The 18613-nt window shown below is 40.6% G+C and overlaps 1 protein-coding gene across 6 annotated transcripts in view; it reads right to left on the bottom strand.

Moving 5' to 3' along the window:
• Nucleotides 1–18613, bottom strand: part of Dlg1 (MAGUK family member discs large 1) — a 376826-nt gene that overhangs the window by 304320 nt on the left and 53893 nt on the right. For 5 of the 6 annotated variants that reach the window (XM_076393504.1, XM_076393526.1, XM_076393518.1 and 2 more), the window contains one exon: nt 16108–16239. The exons of the other annotated variant lie outside the window; for it this stretch is intronic. In XM_076393504.1, the coding sequence (XP_076249619.1) occupies nt 16108–16239 (132 nt within the window). The remainder of the gene's footprint in view (nt 1–16107; nt 16240–18613) is intronic. 6 annotated transcript variants of the gene reach the window in all.

Here is an 18613-nt window from a genome sequence, read left to right as displayed (position 1 = left end):
ATATTACGCGATTCATAAGAGATAGTAAACTATCCTTCATTGAATTACTCTTTGCAGTAGATATAGTAGAGGCTATAATCAGACACGTGTTTGTAAAATCACACAGGCGTTGAATGTTTGATTATATGCAGGGATTGTACTGTTTACTGAATGGCCGACTACGCACTGGTTTACACTACTACACAGTATTTGTGGTCTGATCGAGGACTGGGTTATACTACTTACAATGTTCCTGGCTCCACACAGGCACGATTTTCATAATTTTACAATTTTCTACTACTTTCTAATTCTACCACAGAAGATCATATAACGATATAATTTTTAGTGAAACCAGATTCAATGGTTCTTTGTTAATTTATTTTTTATATTCGTTATTATACTGCGAATTCAACTTTCTCAACTAAGGAAACGGAGAGTCTGGAGGTACTCGATGATTGAAAATGATGTAATAGGGGACAATACACGGAACGTTGCATCACTGTAGGGCAATAATCGCGTTATCAAAGTTTACACGTCGCGCGGAAATTGCGAGACATCGAACTGGGGTTCAGGGAATGGGGGGTCACGACTTCAAGAAGTTACTCGATAGTCGGAGATTATGGGATGATTGAACATGGCCGAAAATTAGCTTCCCAGAAGCGTGCAATCGATTCCTCGAACGCGTGTTGCCCGTCTCCAGGGGAATTTTTACAGTTTCGCGTAATTTGAGCAGAGAGGAAAGTGGTAGTCCGCGACGAGACGATCGATCGGTCGACCTTTCGTCGAAGCTGCTCGAGATTAACGAGTAGCAAGGTCGGCTAATTTTCAACTTTACTTTCAATACACGCATCTCTAAAAATAACGTTCGCTCGTTCCAGCGCTGGAACACGAATCGATAGACTGTTAAGAATAAACTGGCGCCAGTCGTACAAAGTGATTTCGCTCCTGTCAAAATAGTCCTCGTCTCTTTTTCGATCTACATTTCTGGTTCAACTACTAATTATTTTTCGATCAACTAACAAAAATCGTTTCTCACGATTCCAATTAATTATTTATTTGCCACGATTCTATCGACCCTTCGTACGACAAGGCGATGAATGAAAAGGCACCTTAGAGAAGTAAGGGTTGCCGGAGTGATCGTTTTTGACCCAGATAGCAAAGAGATCAGCAATTAAAGAACACGAGGAGAAGAAGACAATGACGAGATGTCGAATAATAATGAAACGACCAGATGAATTCCGTGAAAGGAGAACCGATAGGATAGAAGAATGTCCATACAATTACTGACATAGAATGGGACGAAAGACGGAGGAAAGCAAGAATAATGGACGCGAGCTCTGAGGAAATTTCGAGATACTCGGAAGGATTTGTTACACTTATCTAGGTGACGACTCGAATGGAACCCGAGAGCGGAGACACGAAATGATATTCATGAAAGCTTTGACATTTCGAGGAGGTCTTCCATCCAAGTTTTCGAACCCTTGCCTCTCACGGTGATGGTCCTTTAGACAACTTGTTTGTTCCAAACTCAGAGCGATAAAAATATGACGTAACAGACGCCACTCAACTTTCTAACTTAACGCAGATATCTGCCAGATCCGAACATTTCGAGTTCTAATTACGATTCAATTATCCAGGGTTAAGTAATTAAATATTTTCCCGCTGGATTATTTATCTCTTTTCAACTCATGGACCGCAGTTTCACGGGAGCACTTTCCTCGCCGAGTGTAAACCTTATATCGTATTAGTCTGGAATGAGTCGAGTTCTAATGTTGTTATTTAAACTCTAATATCTCGGCAACTCGGAAAACTTGGACTGCGCGTAAACGTCAAAGCCACTTATTCCTGTTTATTCGGTTTTCGTCGAGCCTCTCTCGTCGACCCCTCCTCCTCCGCAGCACTGCCAATCGAGCTTTGACAAACAGCACAGAAAATGAGGGTGGGAGGGTCCCAGTAAGAAAATCCCGAGAAAGCAACGAACGTGATATCAAAGGGGACTGCTACAGAGCGGTAGTGTAATCATAGCTGTGATCAAACGACAGATAGCGACAGAAGGAGAAAGAGTTGGAGTGCGTTCGCTTTCCTATCGATTTTCTGATACCTTCTTTTCCAGAACGACGTCGGCCAAAAACGCACGTGGCCAGCGCTGGCTGAAAGTTCATCGGATAGAAGCGAGAAATTTACTGGAGTGGATACTAGAATTTCTCTGACCTGCCGCGTCGAACGATTATCGTTCGATTCGCAGAAAAATTTCTAGACGATGAAACCTTAATGCAATTTCAGCTGGATCGCTGTCTTTGTTAGGGGAAAAGAGGCGGGCAGCTGCAAACGAGAAAAAGAATTATATTATTCAGCTGCAAGGAACAAGTTTCTCGTTCTTCTCAAGAACTTCTTCATGACAGGTGCGTTGAACTATTCAAAACACGAAACACTGTGTACGATGTTTCATTGCGAGGGGAGTTCTATTGCTTCGGAATCAGTCAACGAAACGTTCGATATATTCGAGGGAAAAATTTGGCTACAAGATTAACTAATCCATCGAAATTGTTTTACGTCACCGTCGATTTCATTAGAGGTATCTGTTGTGTACATTCCGACAGGAAATTGCGTAGAGTTTTACCGTTACGTCGAAATATTAGGTGGCGTGGAAGTTGAACGAATCCGGCATTCAAGGGTTTTGAAATTCGATACAGTTTCGTCCTGTTTTACCTCAGTTCGATGTTTACGAAAAGTGAAACAAGCTTTCGTGAAAAATGCCGCGCGTCCTATCCTGTGAATGGTTTCAAATAAACCGTGAAACTGTATGTTCTAATCAATATTTTTTTAATTTATAATTTTAATTTAATTGAACTCTCTAAAATACCACGTGTGAGTAGAGTTAAATATGTAAAATATTTATAGGAATATTGCTCGTAAAGTATTGGATATAAAATCTAGAAAGGTGATTTAATTTAGGCAACGCTTATTATTTCGTTACGAGAACTACGCAACATGGCATTGTTAAATTGCTCCTTTATTAGTCATCTCCTGTACAAGAAATGAATAACGGTACACGCGGGAAGATTTTATCAGCGACCGTAAACCTCCATGGGCGAAACTAATCCAGCTGCCGTTATTATACATCAATATTACTTTTAATGTCTTCGGTTTTATGCACCAGAGTCGTCGTTTCCACATCCCATTACTTTTTAATTTCCATCCCCTCTAATTACACCTTCCCAATTCGGAAATATGTTGCTTTATAGAGGTCGTAAAAAGCTAATGGCTCCATCTACGTATAACTATTACAGTACTCGCAATTTAAACGTTGAATCTCATTAATTATGCTTAACCAAACAACCGAGTATCAGAAGAGTCACAAAGGCTTTCAGAAGCACGAAAAAGTAGCAGAACAGTTGACTTTTGCGGCATCGCAGATAACATCAGAGAAAAGTCCTGACAGAAAGGGACCCTATTAAATCGCGATCGCATTAAGAAACGCACGAGGAAGAAACTCGATGCCAGTGACTTTCGAGGAGATAAATGGAAGGAGATCTCTCATCGTCGCGGAAGAAAGGAGGAATGAAGCCACGCTCATTTATTCCGTAGAAGTAATTAACTTTCTTCAAACTTCTAAAAACCTTTTGATAAATCGAATCTTGGTTAGCAGCGGCCGAAAAATTCGTTCTCACCAGATGGTCGTCAGTAAGCCAGAAATGAGTCGAGAGGAAGCTAAAGAGACGAGCGAAATAGCTGCTTCGAAGGTAATTACGCGTTTCGGGGAAGGTTACGATCGCGTGATGCTGCACCGAACGATCAGTGATCAGGCAGTGGAAGAACAAGACGCCATCGAAAGTCGGGGGACAGATCAAGAAAGTTTGATTAGTTTGTAGCCTGACACGGGGAAATCTGCAAGCAATCTTCGCTCACATGTGCCCGTGTTACCGGAACTACTGGTTTAATCCTCCGACTTTCGATTACACCGACTGCCACGGGTTCAAGAAAACTGGCCGAAGGAACGACGTGGGGAGACACTAAACTCTGATGTAACTCAGGGAAAATTGTGGGACAACCAGTGCTAGTATTTTCTTCTACAACGTTCCTACGAAATTCCGCACAAATGAAAAGAGAAGTTACTCCGATGCACTTTATTACATGCCGAGCAATTTTTGCCAGACAAGAATAGAAATAAATTCTTCCCTAAAAAAAGAAAGGAACTGGATCCAGTTTTTTTCGAAAGTCTGCACAGGCGCGAAAAGTTCGGATTAAGCGAGATTGGAGTTAAAAGATAATAGATCAAAAAAGAATTATGGTAGGGGAGCCAATTAAAAGAATAATTGGCAGAACAGTTGGAAGCAACGTTACTGCTGTTCCCTTCTCTGTCGCGAAATCGATACCGATACTTTTCTTCCCCGTTTTTATTTAAGCTCTTGCACTTTGCCGATGGAACTTCAGGTGGTTCGGTTTACTCAGCTGTAGAGCCATGCTAATTGCACCGGCATGCAGTCGGTGGAAAAACGAAAAGGAAACGAGTGCTCGCCAATTTACTCGAGAAACATTACACTCTGCTAATAGTCGGTATTACACGTTCGTTAAATTAACGCTTTTTTAAACGGTGGCAATTTTTCAGGGACCTATTTTTCTTAACTCAGCTTAGCACTGCTAAATTATTCACGTGGAAGCATTAAATCGGATGTCGTGAATTAACCTCTCATTATCAGAACATTAACGAGAAGCAGAGTACAAATAATAATTTCTCTTTGTTACATTAGCAGGAGTACTTAATAATTTCGACCAAATTGTGTTAATGTTTTCAATGTCGAAACCCTCGACTGGATTCAATGAGAGGTACCCTCGAATTTCTAGAATAAAACCTTCAAAGTATCAAGTATTTCGCTGTAGAAATGTACCCTCGATCCGACGGTGAAACGGCAGCAGAAAAAAGGGCGGAGGAAGTGGGCAGAAGGGGACAGAGTATGAAAAGTGAAGAGGAAGGGAGCTCGAGGATAAGGGGTGGCAACGTCAACGTGAAATAAACGCGACGACGTTTAACTTCTGGTTTCGTCTCGAAGGGAGGGTATTCGTCGGTAAGGAGACGTTCAAAAGGGGTTGGAAACGGGTTGGAAAGGGGTGGAAGGTAGACGAGCCGGTAGATGCAGAATCCGGAGGCAATATTTCACGTGCCCTTCCTACGCCGTCTAGCGGTTTCAACCACTATGTTCCGTCACACCCCTTTTGCTCTTCGATGTGCAAGTCCGATGGATCCAAGTCCATTTAGTTTTCTGGCCAACCACCCGAGTGCGGCTCCACGACCACTGACTTCTGCACGTTCTCTTTGCTGCTTGGCATGCCTAATCTCTCACCACCCTCTTTAACTATCCTTCAACGCGATATTTCTCCAATTATCGAATTTGTCGGCCATTAAATAGAAAACGAGGCAATTCAGGAGCGTGTTCGAAAGAAAATTTCCTTGTCACGAGAGCGCGATATCGCCAACTGACGTCGCGTGACTCTTGTTAATCTTTTCGACAAGCCAAGCTATGCGAGATCTGTGTTATTAGAGGTAATGAGCTACCACACCAGCCAGACATTGCTTATGGTTCCGTTACAACGATTTCTCCGTTTACGATTACAGAGGGATGTTTTACATTAGTCCTGCTAAGTTTCTTACTGAGAGATTAATATCACATTATTATTATCACGCGATAATAGTTAGTCGACACAGTCGGAACCGCGCAGTGGAACTCCGCGCGAGGACTAAACGTGACGTTTCGTGGTCATGTCGAGTAAGTAGATGCGGACAGTAACTAGTCAGACAAGGCGAATAATATTAATCGATTAGCTATGTGGCGTAACTAAGGCGGTAATTGTGTTTATAACAAGTGGACGAATGAAATGTCATATAACTTAATACCTTGCGTGACTACTGCCTTGCGTAGCTTCACTGTGTTCCACAGTTACTTTACAAGTAGGACGACAGAACATCCGTGATAAGTATAATCGTGAGCAGAATTCTGACTTCTTAGCGACCGCGGTGCATACAAATAGCCAGCTTTAAAACGTGGTGCCTGATCACACGCGTTTCAACGGGAAAGTATTAAGGGTGAAAGTAGAAGTTTTTGAACCGAAGGGTGTAACAGTATGGAAAGTACTCGTTGCTCCTGCCTTTTATCGAAGGAACAGGAAATACGTAAATTACGTGTCGTTGAATTTTCCGAGCGACCGTCATGTTTTCTTCCAGGTCGATGAGACTGAACTCATCCGCAAAAATACAGGGAAGATCAACCATTTACTGAGCATTCTAGTTAACCGTGGATTCCTACAGCTGCTCCCGAAACTTTTGTCAGTTTTTCACTTCGAGCTTACGTATAACGTGTTTTTCTTCCGCTGAAAATGCAGCATCGTCAAAAATTATGCCACGCAAGGGATCATGACTTGTAAGTTCAACTGCAGTTACGAAAGAACTCGCATTACTTAAGTGGTCTCTCACATACCGAAACCATCCGCCCTTCCTCTGTGAAGTTTCGTCGGGTTCCATGATCTACAATTTAAGTTGAAGAGGCTCGAATTTAAAGCCGATGAAAACAAACAGAGTTTATGAAAGGCTGAAGTAGTGCCGGTTTAAAATTAAGCCAACAGCGTCAAAGGCTTGAAAACACACAGTGGAGAAACCTTGCAGCCCAGCTTTCGCAGAGAAAAAGGTTTCCGTGGAAAGTATCGTTTGAAATTCTCGTTTGACCTACCCCAATCTCGCTCTCCCTTAATTTTCTTCAATTTTATTTCGTATGAACACGCTCCTTTTCCGTCATATCTAATTCCGATTTTCATTTTTCCCCTATCTCATCCCTCCACGGCATCGTAGGCTCATCGGAATTTTACTTGAATTTCATGGGAAATGAATGTAAGAGAGCAAAACGAAGACTCGGTAAAGATATATTAAAAGGGACCAGGCTCGAATACATGATAAATGAAAGAAATAAAGTATATCTAATCCTACGTCCTCTTAAACTCCAACGATCGGCGACAGAAAGAGACGCTTTCGAAAAAAGTATCGAAATGAGAGAGTAATGATCGGAAAGAAAGAAAAGGAAAGTGAGAGAGGTTTTTTAGCCTTGGGTCCAGCAGTAAACTCATCGATAGAGCTGCCTACAGTTCGAGTTGAACAAATTTTAAATGCTCCGAACGACTTCCGCGACGTAGATCGATTGAAATGGGACATTTTATACAGAAAGAGCACTTGAAAAGACACGAGACCATTATATTCGAAAATCAAGCGCTGAAAATGCAGCCTGGTATTCATGGGAAGCCTTCACGTTAGTCTCATTGCCTGTACGACGACGTAACAAGTTCCTAGCAAGTTGTTAATGGTTGCCTGCGGCCCGTCGGGGTTCTCGTCGCTCGCCACCACACCGGGGACAACGTCGTCGTGCATTACGCAAATGAGGCATAAATTCCTCCGCTCAATGGAGATTATTAAACAAGTAAATCACTTAACGGCGACTCACGTGCGAGAGATACATTTGCATAGTTTTATGGTTTCCTTCGACTGCGCCAACTAGCTAGACACGTTCTGTCCTAACTTCGTCAATGGCTGGATCAAGAAGTTGGCGAAATTTCTGGACAAAATACAAGATCGTCGAGAAGAAATTGAAATTTTACGTAACTGCTGTATGAAAGACTTTCTCTTAAGATCGAAACTTTTGCTAACTATACCTATTACCTCGCCACTCTTTTCAGTCAATGGGAATCTTTTTTTTAATTTCGTTGATATGATAAAAAGGGAACAGTAGTCGTTCGAAAAAGATATAGCGATCCAATTGGTGATAAATTTCACATGTTGTTGACTACGTCCTCTATGGTCCTGATCTCGCGTAACGTTGGATAATGAGATGCAGTCAGCGTCCGTAGTTTCGAGATAAAAAGGAATACGGTGGAAAGCCGACGTGTATCGTGCTCGATACAAAGGTGCCGTTGCTCTCTGTTGCGGTCCATAAAAGGGATCGATCTGAGAGCACTGTGTAAAAGGGTGCAGTGTTGCTGTGTAATACTTCGCGCTGATATCGTACACGAGTGCTCGAATAACTATGTTAAACCGAGTATTATCGTGAACATTAATTTAAATAACAATAAATACGGTAAAGTGGATGATCAGTGATTGAAAAAATTACTGCTGGCTTTTCTACACTTTTGGATGACTTAAATAGCTTTTTATTTTAATTACTAGTGAAGACACTCCAACAAACAAATTCTGTTAGCCTAGTTCATGAGATTAATCAATTTCCCCTATATCGAACTTTTAGTTTCATAATTTGCTCTATAGTGCTAAAGCAGTGTTAAAGTCATAATCGCGTTAAGTGATTTAGCTTGCAAGGGATATTACCTCTAGTTGCAATATAATTGAACAATGCACCGTTTACATTTAATTATGTATTGAACTTATTATGTTCAATAATACAGTTTTCTTGTTGCACCTCTACATTCCTGTTGAAGTACTTAACATCGACTGAAATCAAGCACAGAGTTCCACCAAAAACTCGCTGGCAATAAAGTTACTTGGACGGTCATTATAGAATATTAAAATCATAATGAATTCAGTTTATGCTGAGTAACGTACCATGGACTTTACGTAAATGCTCGTTAAAATAACTCCTAAACCATGGGGAATAATCATTAATCGTGAAACTGGCGACCAGTGAAATTGACTTTACTGTGTCACATTCTTGGGAAGAAAAATGTAAGCTCGTTACACTGCTAACACAGAATACTGACAAAATCTGCTAATACCATTGTAAAAGAAGTAAATACGATACATTTATCGCTAGAAATCATCGACCAAACAATGCATTTTCGAGGATTATTAATTGATATTCCTCTGTAATGCTGAACGTGATTAACATTCTAATTAATGTTTTACCGATACTAACAAATAGCAATTAACAGCGAGGTAGCAATGTTTTCGTTGAAAATAATAATAGCTTTTGCTCATTCTTGGATAAAATCAACCTGCTTTGTACACAATCGTAACAGGAATTCAGGATCTGGTAGTACATCGTCCGTGCATCGTATAGAGACTAAATTACGTGGCACGGTTCTGGCTGGTACACAACGGTTTTGCTTGCAGCCTGTCATCAGACCTGATTTCATTTGCATATTGCTCCGTTCCTTCGATTTCCCTTTACTTTTCAATACCTTATTGCCTTTCTTTAAGATTCTTTAGTATTCCTTGCACGTAGATTACTTCATAGTTACCCATCTATTCAGGACTGTAGAAAATAAATAAAGGACAAGACGAAACATGAAACTATTTTATAATACAAATACGACAGCGAACAGCCAGCTACGCGTCACCTAGGAAAGAAGTCTATTGAGAAGAAGTTCACGTAGAAATGCTTGATAACGACCGAGGTCCAGCAGAGAGAATTATTCGTGGGCAATTTATAAAAATCGTAGTGTTGAGATTTTTCGTCAGGTAGTGTGGACGTGAAACAGCAGAAAATGACCGAAAATCGTGACGATGCGACTAACGGACAAGTTTATGGCGACGAATCGGATTCGCATGTGCGACACAGCGCAACGAATGGGAACGATTCCGAGCGAAAACGAGAGAAATTGGCCGCCCTCGTAACAACTGCGGCGACTGCAGCCGCAGCAACGATCGTGGTATTCGGTTAACGATCTTACAACAGTGCCTGGTCGTGCTTTGAATTTCAAATCCTCCCGTCAGCTGGACCACTATCCACCTTTCGCCGTCACAGACCGACGACAGTTCTACTAGAACTTGATACTATCAATCTTGTTGTGGTGACAAGCATTCCTTACTAGATGTTACATTTCAATGCATAGAATGAGATTTTTCACTTCATTTTCTGTCCATTGTGAAATCATTATTTTATATTATTATATAGAATTAGTGGAAACTATATGACAATTGAACTCCCTGTATAATGGAAATTATAATGAAGTACTCGAAACAATTAAAGGCGAACGTTTCAAAGCAATTCAGGAGAATGAGTCAATCATCAGAGAGACAGATGTACTTTAATACATTTAATATCTGAAACTCTGAAGTACTAACAATGAATAATTTAGTCATCACATACCTTTTAGGAATTATTTTCAGTACGCTTCAATCCAGGAACTCATTCTATCTACACAGCACATGCTATTATAAATTTAATATGAATTTCAAGTTAATACGGTCAAAAGAACAATTTCTACGTAATTTCGAAACACGGACTATAAATGAAAATGACGAATAGGAAATCATAGAACAGAATAAACCAAAATGATAACTCCAAAAATATATGTATTCCGTTGTATACTTGCGGATAAATAGCTCCTGCGAAGGAAGCCCGAACTACAGGACGATATTCGGATATACGATGTATGCAGTAGCAATAAGGTTATTGGAAACGTACGTACATATCAGGTCTCAGGTATCCTAGTGCCAATAGAAATACGGATACTATATGCATGCACACCTTCAATGCATACGTATCGTCTAATGTCCCTACTGTCGTCGAATATTATATGTCGTCGAATTATAGAGTACTACCAAGCAATAGGAATTTATTACATATTCTATTTTTTTATCGTACCATGAAATATCTGAAAACGATATCAAGAAACGCGAGCTCAATACGAATCCCTAGCGAAGATCTTCGACCTCATCTGTTTCAAAAGAGTATCAAGAAATTTACATATTATTCATGCCAACTGATGATGCAGAAATTTTTTAGATATTTCCCAACGTAATCTCTCGTTTTATGAAACGAAAACAATTTAGAATAAATCCAGGCATTTCTGCGGGAAGACTATGCTAAGAATTAAAGATGCACTGCAGCTTTGGGAACTGCAGCTACTTTGCCAGCTGGGTTTCGCGCGTGAAACAAAGCCCCGCAAGCCAGTGACAATAAAGGCCACTCCGCAATGATAATTAATGGATTCGCAGACCTGGGGACAAAAGTTCGTTATGTAAAGCCCGCACACGTTCCTTTATGTACAGCAATATGTACCAGCGCATTGTGATACGTGTGCGAAATAAAGTAGGTGTTAAGAACCACAACGAAGACTGTGCTACATATTTACGGGACGCATGAAAAATTCTGAAATACTCTGAGAACTGCTATCGAACATGTTCCTATTCCAGTGAATTTTCCTGGTCGAATAATTACTTTTTTGTAGGTACTTTTATTCTATTAAACCACAGATTACAATCGCATCGTCCACTTTCTAAGGTTCACCCTCGTTCACGTTTGTTGCTGGTGCATGAATTAAAGGACCACATTGAATGCTAAGCCACAGAAAGGTGCAGCATACAAGCTTTGAAGGAAGATCGATCAGTCTGAATTGATAGTCGAGTAGACTCTCCCATTCCACTCTCGCAGAAAATGGAAGAAAGGACGAGATCGAGGATCGAAGGCTCACACATACTCGCCAGGTACACTGAACTATAGAAGTACAGTATCTTTCCGATTTTTAAAATTCAGGCAACAGTATCCAAGGTCCAATAATGAAATGATGACTATCGGATCCAATCACGAAAACACAATTTTTCCCTGCAACACAATCAGCTGTCTTGATTAAACCTAGGTACAGAAATCTTTATTCCTTTGGTATACAATTCATTCGGGACACGGAATGCAAATTGGATAAATAATTCAAACATGCAATTCGAGACGTACTAAATGACAGACTTCCACTCTTACACAGTCTTCATACGATCAAATTTACATGCTGTCATTTTCCTGCACGTAAAAAGCCAGTTCATAGCTAATTCTCGTCGCATGCGTGATTACAGTTTCGATAATAGTCGCGGGAAAATTTTTCAAATTTATTTAACTCATTAAATGGAAATTGGAATTTCTCTTCGCATTATCAATGCATTTCATCTTTCATCCGCTCTAACTCCACGCTAACTTGCGCTCTCTGCGCCACGCAATACAACAAGACACAGTACATACGAATTGCATAATAAATAACAGCAATCTCGTAATTACGATAACAAGTTGGAGATCAAAGCAGCCAGCCCTAGAACAGTGGGCGCATCAGAAGTATGAAATATGGAGAAAATGTATTTCGGAAAGTGAAAAGTGTCAAGCGTTTCGCGACGTCGCGTTGGCAGGGATTCATACACGCGTGTCAATTTCTTTTTCCGTCCTTTATGCGCTCATTTCCTCGCCAGTATTTCGCTTTCATCTTCCGTGCACCAAAATGTCGTCGGCCCGTTGAGTGCAACGCCCCAGCGCGCGAATGATCGTTCGACCAGATGAAGCTGCAATTTTCTGCGCTGCCGCCGCGCCACGTCTAACGCCCGAAATAAATCGGATTTTCCACGCTGCCCGACATCGAATAGAAAAAAATTGCCTAGAACTGAACGTATCTCAGCTCCGTAGGAGGGAAAATTAATCGTAATTAAAGCAAACGACTCGCCGTAAATAATCCTAAACATAGATGCGTTGCCTGGAACGTGTATCGCGTCAGGTTCTCAATTTCTACTCGATTTTCGTTAACCATATTCTTTCTCTTTAATCTCGGAGTGTGACTCTAGAACGAGTGAAGCACGTAATGTGAACGAAATAGTGTGTGAAGGAAAGATCGATACCGGCTTCAAATCCGCTTAATTTCATAAGAGAAAAAAAAGTAAAGCCTGCCTCTAGAAAGGTGATTTCAATTGAATTTCTATCAATTTTTATTTCATTTCCTTTTGCTGCTTTCCTCGTCAGAATTCTAGGCCATATCTCATCTAACTGATTTTCAGCGTATAATATAGTTCGTGTGATTTTTGTTATTAGTAACAACGAAGAGGTTTTGGAAGAAAGACAGATAGACGGCGTATTTGGTAGAACGAGCACGAATAACGCATTACACGTTAAAACGTGAACGTAATATTTCACTTTCCACCTAAGTTGTGAAAGGGATGAATCATCTCTGTATTTCTTCTGCCTGATGAAATCTGTTGCTATCATTTGTTCGTGAGACTGCTAGAGTGATAGCAAAAGGTGCAAATAGCAATATCTTTCCAATATTTCCCAATAAACACGATTTTCACATTATTTATAAATGATATAATTATACTCTATAATATTCGTATATATTCTTTCTTTTGTCACAAATAAACAAAATTGTTAGAAAAAAACCGATGTGCGTCGTTCTTCCCTTTTTGGGTCTCGTTATCTTCATTCCTCCTTTTTTCCTCCTCCCTTGCGAGTTTGCTCCATTTTCCCAGTTGTACTACTTCCAAAGCAACGCGAAAGTAGAGAGTTATTCCCAATTCTTTCTGAAGACGTTCGAGAAAAATTTTTGCATCGATCCGCGACCGACCTGAATTTCAAAGTAAAAGGAGGAAACTGATTTTCAAGTTCCGCGACGATGAGCTTAGTTTCCTTCAAAGTTAACAAGGCATGACTGATTTAGTAGCGTCGGGAAGTGCGCTCACTGCCTCGCAGCAATTGTGTTAAGCGTCAGAAAACGCAATAATGAAGTTCGCCCAATTTATTCCTTGTTTGCACTTAAAGGATTGATCAATTCTTTAACACTGTCAAACTCGTGACTCCCTGGGTGACAATTATGCTCTAACGCTGTCATCAATTATAACCACGACTTTCCAGTCTACCGAATAAATCGTGCAATCTAAACTAACGTTTACCATTATAAATAAAAGATGACAACGTTGTTTCACACCTATACAATGGGCGATATTTAAAAGCACCAGAGAATAAATTAAATACCAGCCATGAAAATATTGCTTAAAACTGGGCAAAACTGGGCAAAACTGTGCACGTGCGTGAAGGGAAGCGAAATTTGTCAGCCGACCGTGTTTTGCAATGCTACGTCCGACGCATCCGCCACCAAGGTGTAAAATAGTGCTTGTGCGCCTATGTTCTACGCTCGCGTTGCGTCGAGCTACGCACTCGTATCCAGCCAAGTGTCAGTGTACCCGACCCAACTTGTAACTAACATGCTACACAACTCGCGGATTTATATTCTTTTAAAATCCTGAAACATTTTCATCCGGGAAACAAACGTATTCAATCGTTACAGACCCTGTTCAGTGACCCCATGGATTTAGGTTTTAATGACTTCTGTGCCAAGTTTCATCAACCAAATACCTTCTTTGCCAAGCTCTAGAAACCCAATGTTCTTTGTATCCTGTTCCCCGAATCGAAAGTTTTCTGGGCTGAATTTCACTGTTCCAGAGTCGACCCGTACTATCCGCAAATTTCATCGAGCTTTTGGCGAGCCGAGCTCTGCCAATCAATGCGACTCGAGTGAAGATACTTCGATGCTTGCGGATTACAGAAGGAAGAAGGAAGAAACTGAAGAGGAACAAACAACTACCTAACTCTGAGTGAGTGTGCCTTTGCAACATGGATCTCGAATCGTTCAATTGCAAGAGGATGGTAAAAACACGAAAAGCATCGAATCTTCCATCGAATGAAAGCAGGGATTTTCCATTCGAGGACAATTTTACAGGTTTACCAAAGCATTAGAGCGTCACGCCGCAGTGTTCTGTCACCACGGCAATTAGCTGGAAGCTGAGACACACCGAGGCTCTGGATAACTGCAAGAGATCCAAATTATTGGAAATTAAATCACGTAGCGTGGCGTTCTCCCGTGGCCCAGTTGCAGCTGCAACTTCAGCCGCATTGTTGCACAACAATTATCGCGACATTCGCGTAAATTAATTTAAACTCTTCTACTAGCAGACCGGGAGATAGCTCTAACTCACAATTCCACCTAACTGCTTTTAGTTTTATTAATTCCCCCTTCCCTTACTCCCTGGCTAAGAGCTTAATTCAGTAACACTCTCTCACAGTCTTCATTTTCAAAGATTATTTTGCTTCCACTCGACTGCTTTCTTACGCAACGCGAAGTTGACAAAACAGAGACGCAGAGTTTAGAAGAACCGCCAGTAATCGGTGACAAATTGCGTTTTCACTGTGAGTTCAGTGCTAACTGTTATTCCCTACTGATATTTCCCTCCGAGTTTCCTATCGTATACGATAACTGCATAATTAGTTCTGAATCGTAACCTTGTTACCTACTTAGCCTCGCCAACATGACGCCAAATTTTATGAGCATTAACTAAGAAACTATAATTCATGACCAACAAGGATGGGTAACTTGTGTTCACTTGGACCTCTCACCTATCTTCATATCCCTAATACAACAATGAAAAATAAATCTAAATGCGAGTCCACGAAACAGACCCTTTCAAGATCCTCGCCAAGAATAATCATAGACATGGACCACGTATCCATATCCAAATCACTTTAAAGGAAAGATGTTAACGCCAGGTATTCCGCGAAATACTCTAATCTCGTTAAGTACTTAGCATTGGTTCGATACGACGTGTAATCTCGCGGCCATTGTCCACGTCAACGATGAGGACTGAAGGCAAGGGTGTCTAGGGTTATCAGCAGTAACAGGCGAAGCGGGCAACGTACAGATCTCTCTGTAACCTAGACGCAGTTGCAGATGCAACGGGTTAATCTCCTTTATGCGGAAACATTATACCGAGCAGACCAAACGGAACAATTTGGCTTCTAGAAGTAACCAGTGCATGGTTTCCAGGCTCAGGCTAGGAAAGGGACACGAGACGGGTTTAAAAGCCGCTGCAACGATATCTGAATTACTTACGAGTCTGTGTTACCGTAAAAAGATCACGGAGCACTGTAGCCAATAAGGCTTCGAATTCGAACAATGTTCGAGAGTCGTCGCGTTTCTTCGCTACGATTCTACAAAGCTATGGAAAATTTCTCGCGAATCTGCTGGTCCAGGTGAAGGATTCGAACGAGATGAATCGTGCGGAAGGTGCGCTTTATTCCGAATAACAATAGCAGCAGAAACGTTTGAACGGCAGCGTGCCAGTTCCGATAAATAAGATGAGATTGAAGCGAGGCATAGAAAAGGGAATGAGCTGGCGCCTCTTTGAATCCTCCGCGAATTGTCGGAATTTTTCACATTTTCGAACGCTTAGGAATGCCATCGGTATCGATTGGAACGCATGAAACGATTATTTTCTTGAGAGAAGTGAACATCTATTGCTTCTTCGAGAGCAGAAGAATTGAAACGATTCATTTTGGCGTTAGTGATTGAGAGAGCGTCTGAAAAAATCTAGTCATCTTGGATTTGTGTAAGACTTACCCAGTAGTGCTTGGAAGAGCCTGCTCTTGAAGATCCGGATCACCCGCTCGATGGCCAATCGCAGCTGCTTGTCTTGAGGCCTCGTCAGCTTAGCATGATAGTCTTCGAGGAGCTCCAGAGCTCTGTGAGCCTCTGTCAATAATAAAGGAAGAGGTTAATGTAACATTTAATGGTACACCATAGAAGTTACATTTGTCTGGCAGTGCACGATTATGGGATTGATTAGAGGAATATTTCTGTACTGTAATTGACCTCTTCAGATAAAGGGAATTACGTAGTAAAATTTGCTTTAAGGAACATCAGGAAATTGTAATCTCCCGTGGATGATAATATAACAAATTAGAAGTAGCGCTACTGAAGGGTAAAATTCCATATGAATGAAGGTAAAGGGGAACGAGGTTAATCCAAATGTAAATGATGCAAGAAACAAAAAGAATAGTCGCATACCAGCAGAAAAAACTGACCAGCTACGATTCTGCTGTACGTTTTTGCCAGCTGGTATTATGTATTTTATTGCATTTCATAATAATATGAAAATTATTATGGAACGCTCCAGGAAAATAGGAATTTAAATATTTTACAAGAATTTACTGCGAAGACGTTTCATATTTAAATAAATAGTAGCGTCTGTTGTACAACATCCACTAAAATATGAACCGCGCCCCTGTTTGCATGAGAGGACAAAAGTCCCAGGCACAAAGAAACCAGCTCTGGGTACGTGCATAAAATTGCAAGAAATAAAAGGCACGTAGATGCACAGGTGCATCTGATTTCTAGCGAGGCACAGAGAAACGAATGTCATGCACGTGAAATTCTTTTCTGAAACAACACTAATAACGAGTCACTCCCGAGCTCAGGATTCACCTTTGTATCTTAATACTATGCACACTAGAAAGAGGAAAATATATTGCGTTCGGCTTTAAACAGATGCTACTTCCAGTATGCATTCTCATGAACGCGATAGGTAAAGTTTAAAAACATCATACTAATCCTTCAGTTCATTTTTCAATTAAGAACATTTTCACATTCTACTGTAAGCAGAGATTGATTTAACAATATTATTGAAAAATTCTATGAGTTTAGTTTAAGAATCGATTGAAATACAAAAACAAATCGATGGATATTCTCAGTCCATTTTCACGCCATTTTCTCTTGTATTGTTCGCAGTGAGAAGCATCTGTCGACGACATATAGAAGGGTAATAGCAATGCCATAAGAACAGATAGAACTACTTTAGTATTCCATATGCACTCGGTACGAATCCAACAGAAGCGAAGTAAATGGCGATAGCGTTTTAAAAAGGTTACCATGGCTACTACCACTTTCCTAGAACCACTTCACTGCCTGTATAAATGTCTAACAAAAAAACTACAATATAGTCTTAACAATGAGTGTAATATCTTCGACGAACAATTTACCGCAGAAGGTTCAACAAGGATTTTCAGAAGCCACCATTTAGTTTTTAGGAACTCTATCCACTATGGAGAGCTTTTCATAAAATGGACTAGCGGATTTCGTGGAATTATTGTTAAAAAGCTGAAGATCAACTCGACAATTTCCTTTCGGATGGTCCAAATAACGGCGAACGAGTGGTCGGCACACTTGTTGATTCGTACTACTTCCTGCGCAAATCCCGAACTTACAGAAGGATCGATCAGCTCTTAAGCGTCCCTACGATCTCCTTTCAGTTCCGTTCTGAAAGATAGTGACCTTCTTTTGTTCGTAGTACAATATGCCAGCAGATAGAAATGCAATGCGGGTCGCAAATAACGATATAAATGTCTCGTTCGATGATAACGCGAATTTTCACGACTCTTTTAGTTCGTTCCTCCTAACTTCGACCAGCTCTTTCTTCCTCGATGAGTTCTCCAACTTTCAAACTGAACACAACGGATATCCTTTTGTGTGAATTCAACAGAAACGCGCGTTGAATCGGACATTCCTCTTTCAGACGAAAATCGCTGCGATCAAAAATTTTATCGTGTAATTTTAATCCTTTTTCGGAGTTTTATGGAACACGTACATGCTTGAACCTTCGCGATCGATCGTTAGCAAACATCAGCTCTTTGGAACCGCTAATTATTAATCTATTAAACTCTGACAAGATACAGCAATTAAAATTACAAGGCATGACGTTCACACAACGCCCAAAAGACACGTCATTACTGAGGAGTGACGTTAATGAGGATCCTTGTTAATCGCGTTTTTATTATCTCAAGATTTTGATTCTATAATGTTCGTAACAAGCGATGAAGGAACGAACTTTTCATCTTATTTAACAAAAAACATGAGTAGAATGTAAGAATCATTTTCCAGACAACCAGCTAGATGTTTACGACGAAGTAAGGTAGTTAGCAATTATCGTTCCATTAAACGAGCATGCTAAAAGGCCAATTACCAGTAAAGGCTGTATTTCCAAAGCAACCTGTAGCCTTTGCAGGGATAATTGCAGACATTTCCTTATAGAAAGCACTCGAAATTAGCAACAGTTTCGAAGAAAGCTTCG

The sequence above is a fragment of the Calliopsis andreniformis genome, chromosome 1 (assembly GCF_051401765.1).
Source record: "Calliopsis andreniformis isolate RMS-2024a chromosome 1, iyCalAndr_principal, whole genome shotgun sequence".
NCBI lineage: Eukaryota > Metazoa > Arthropoda > Insecta > Hymenoptera > Andrenidae > Calliopsis > Calliopsis andreniformis.
This window is presented reverse-complemented; position numbering and strand designations above follow the sequence as displayed.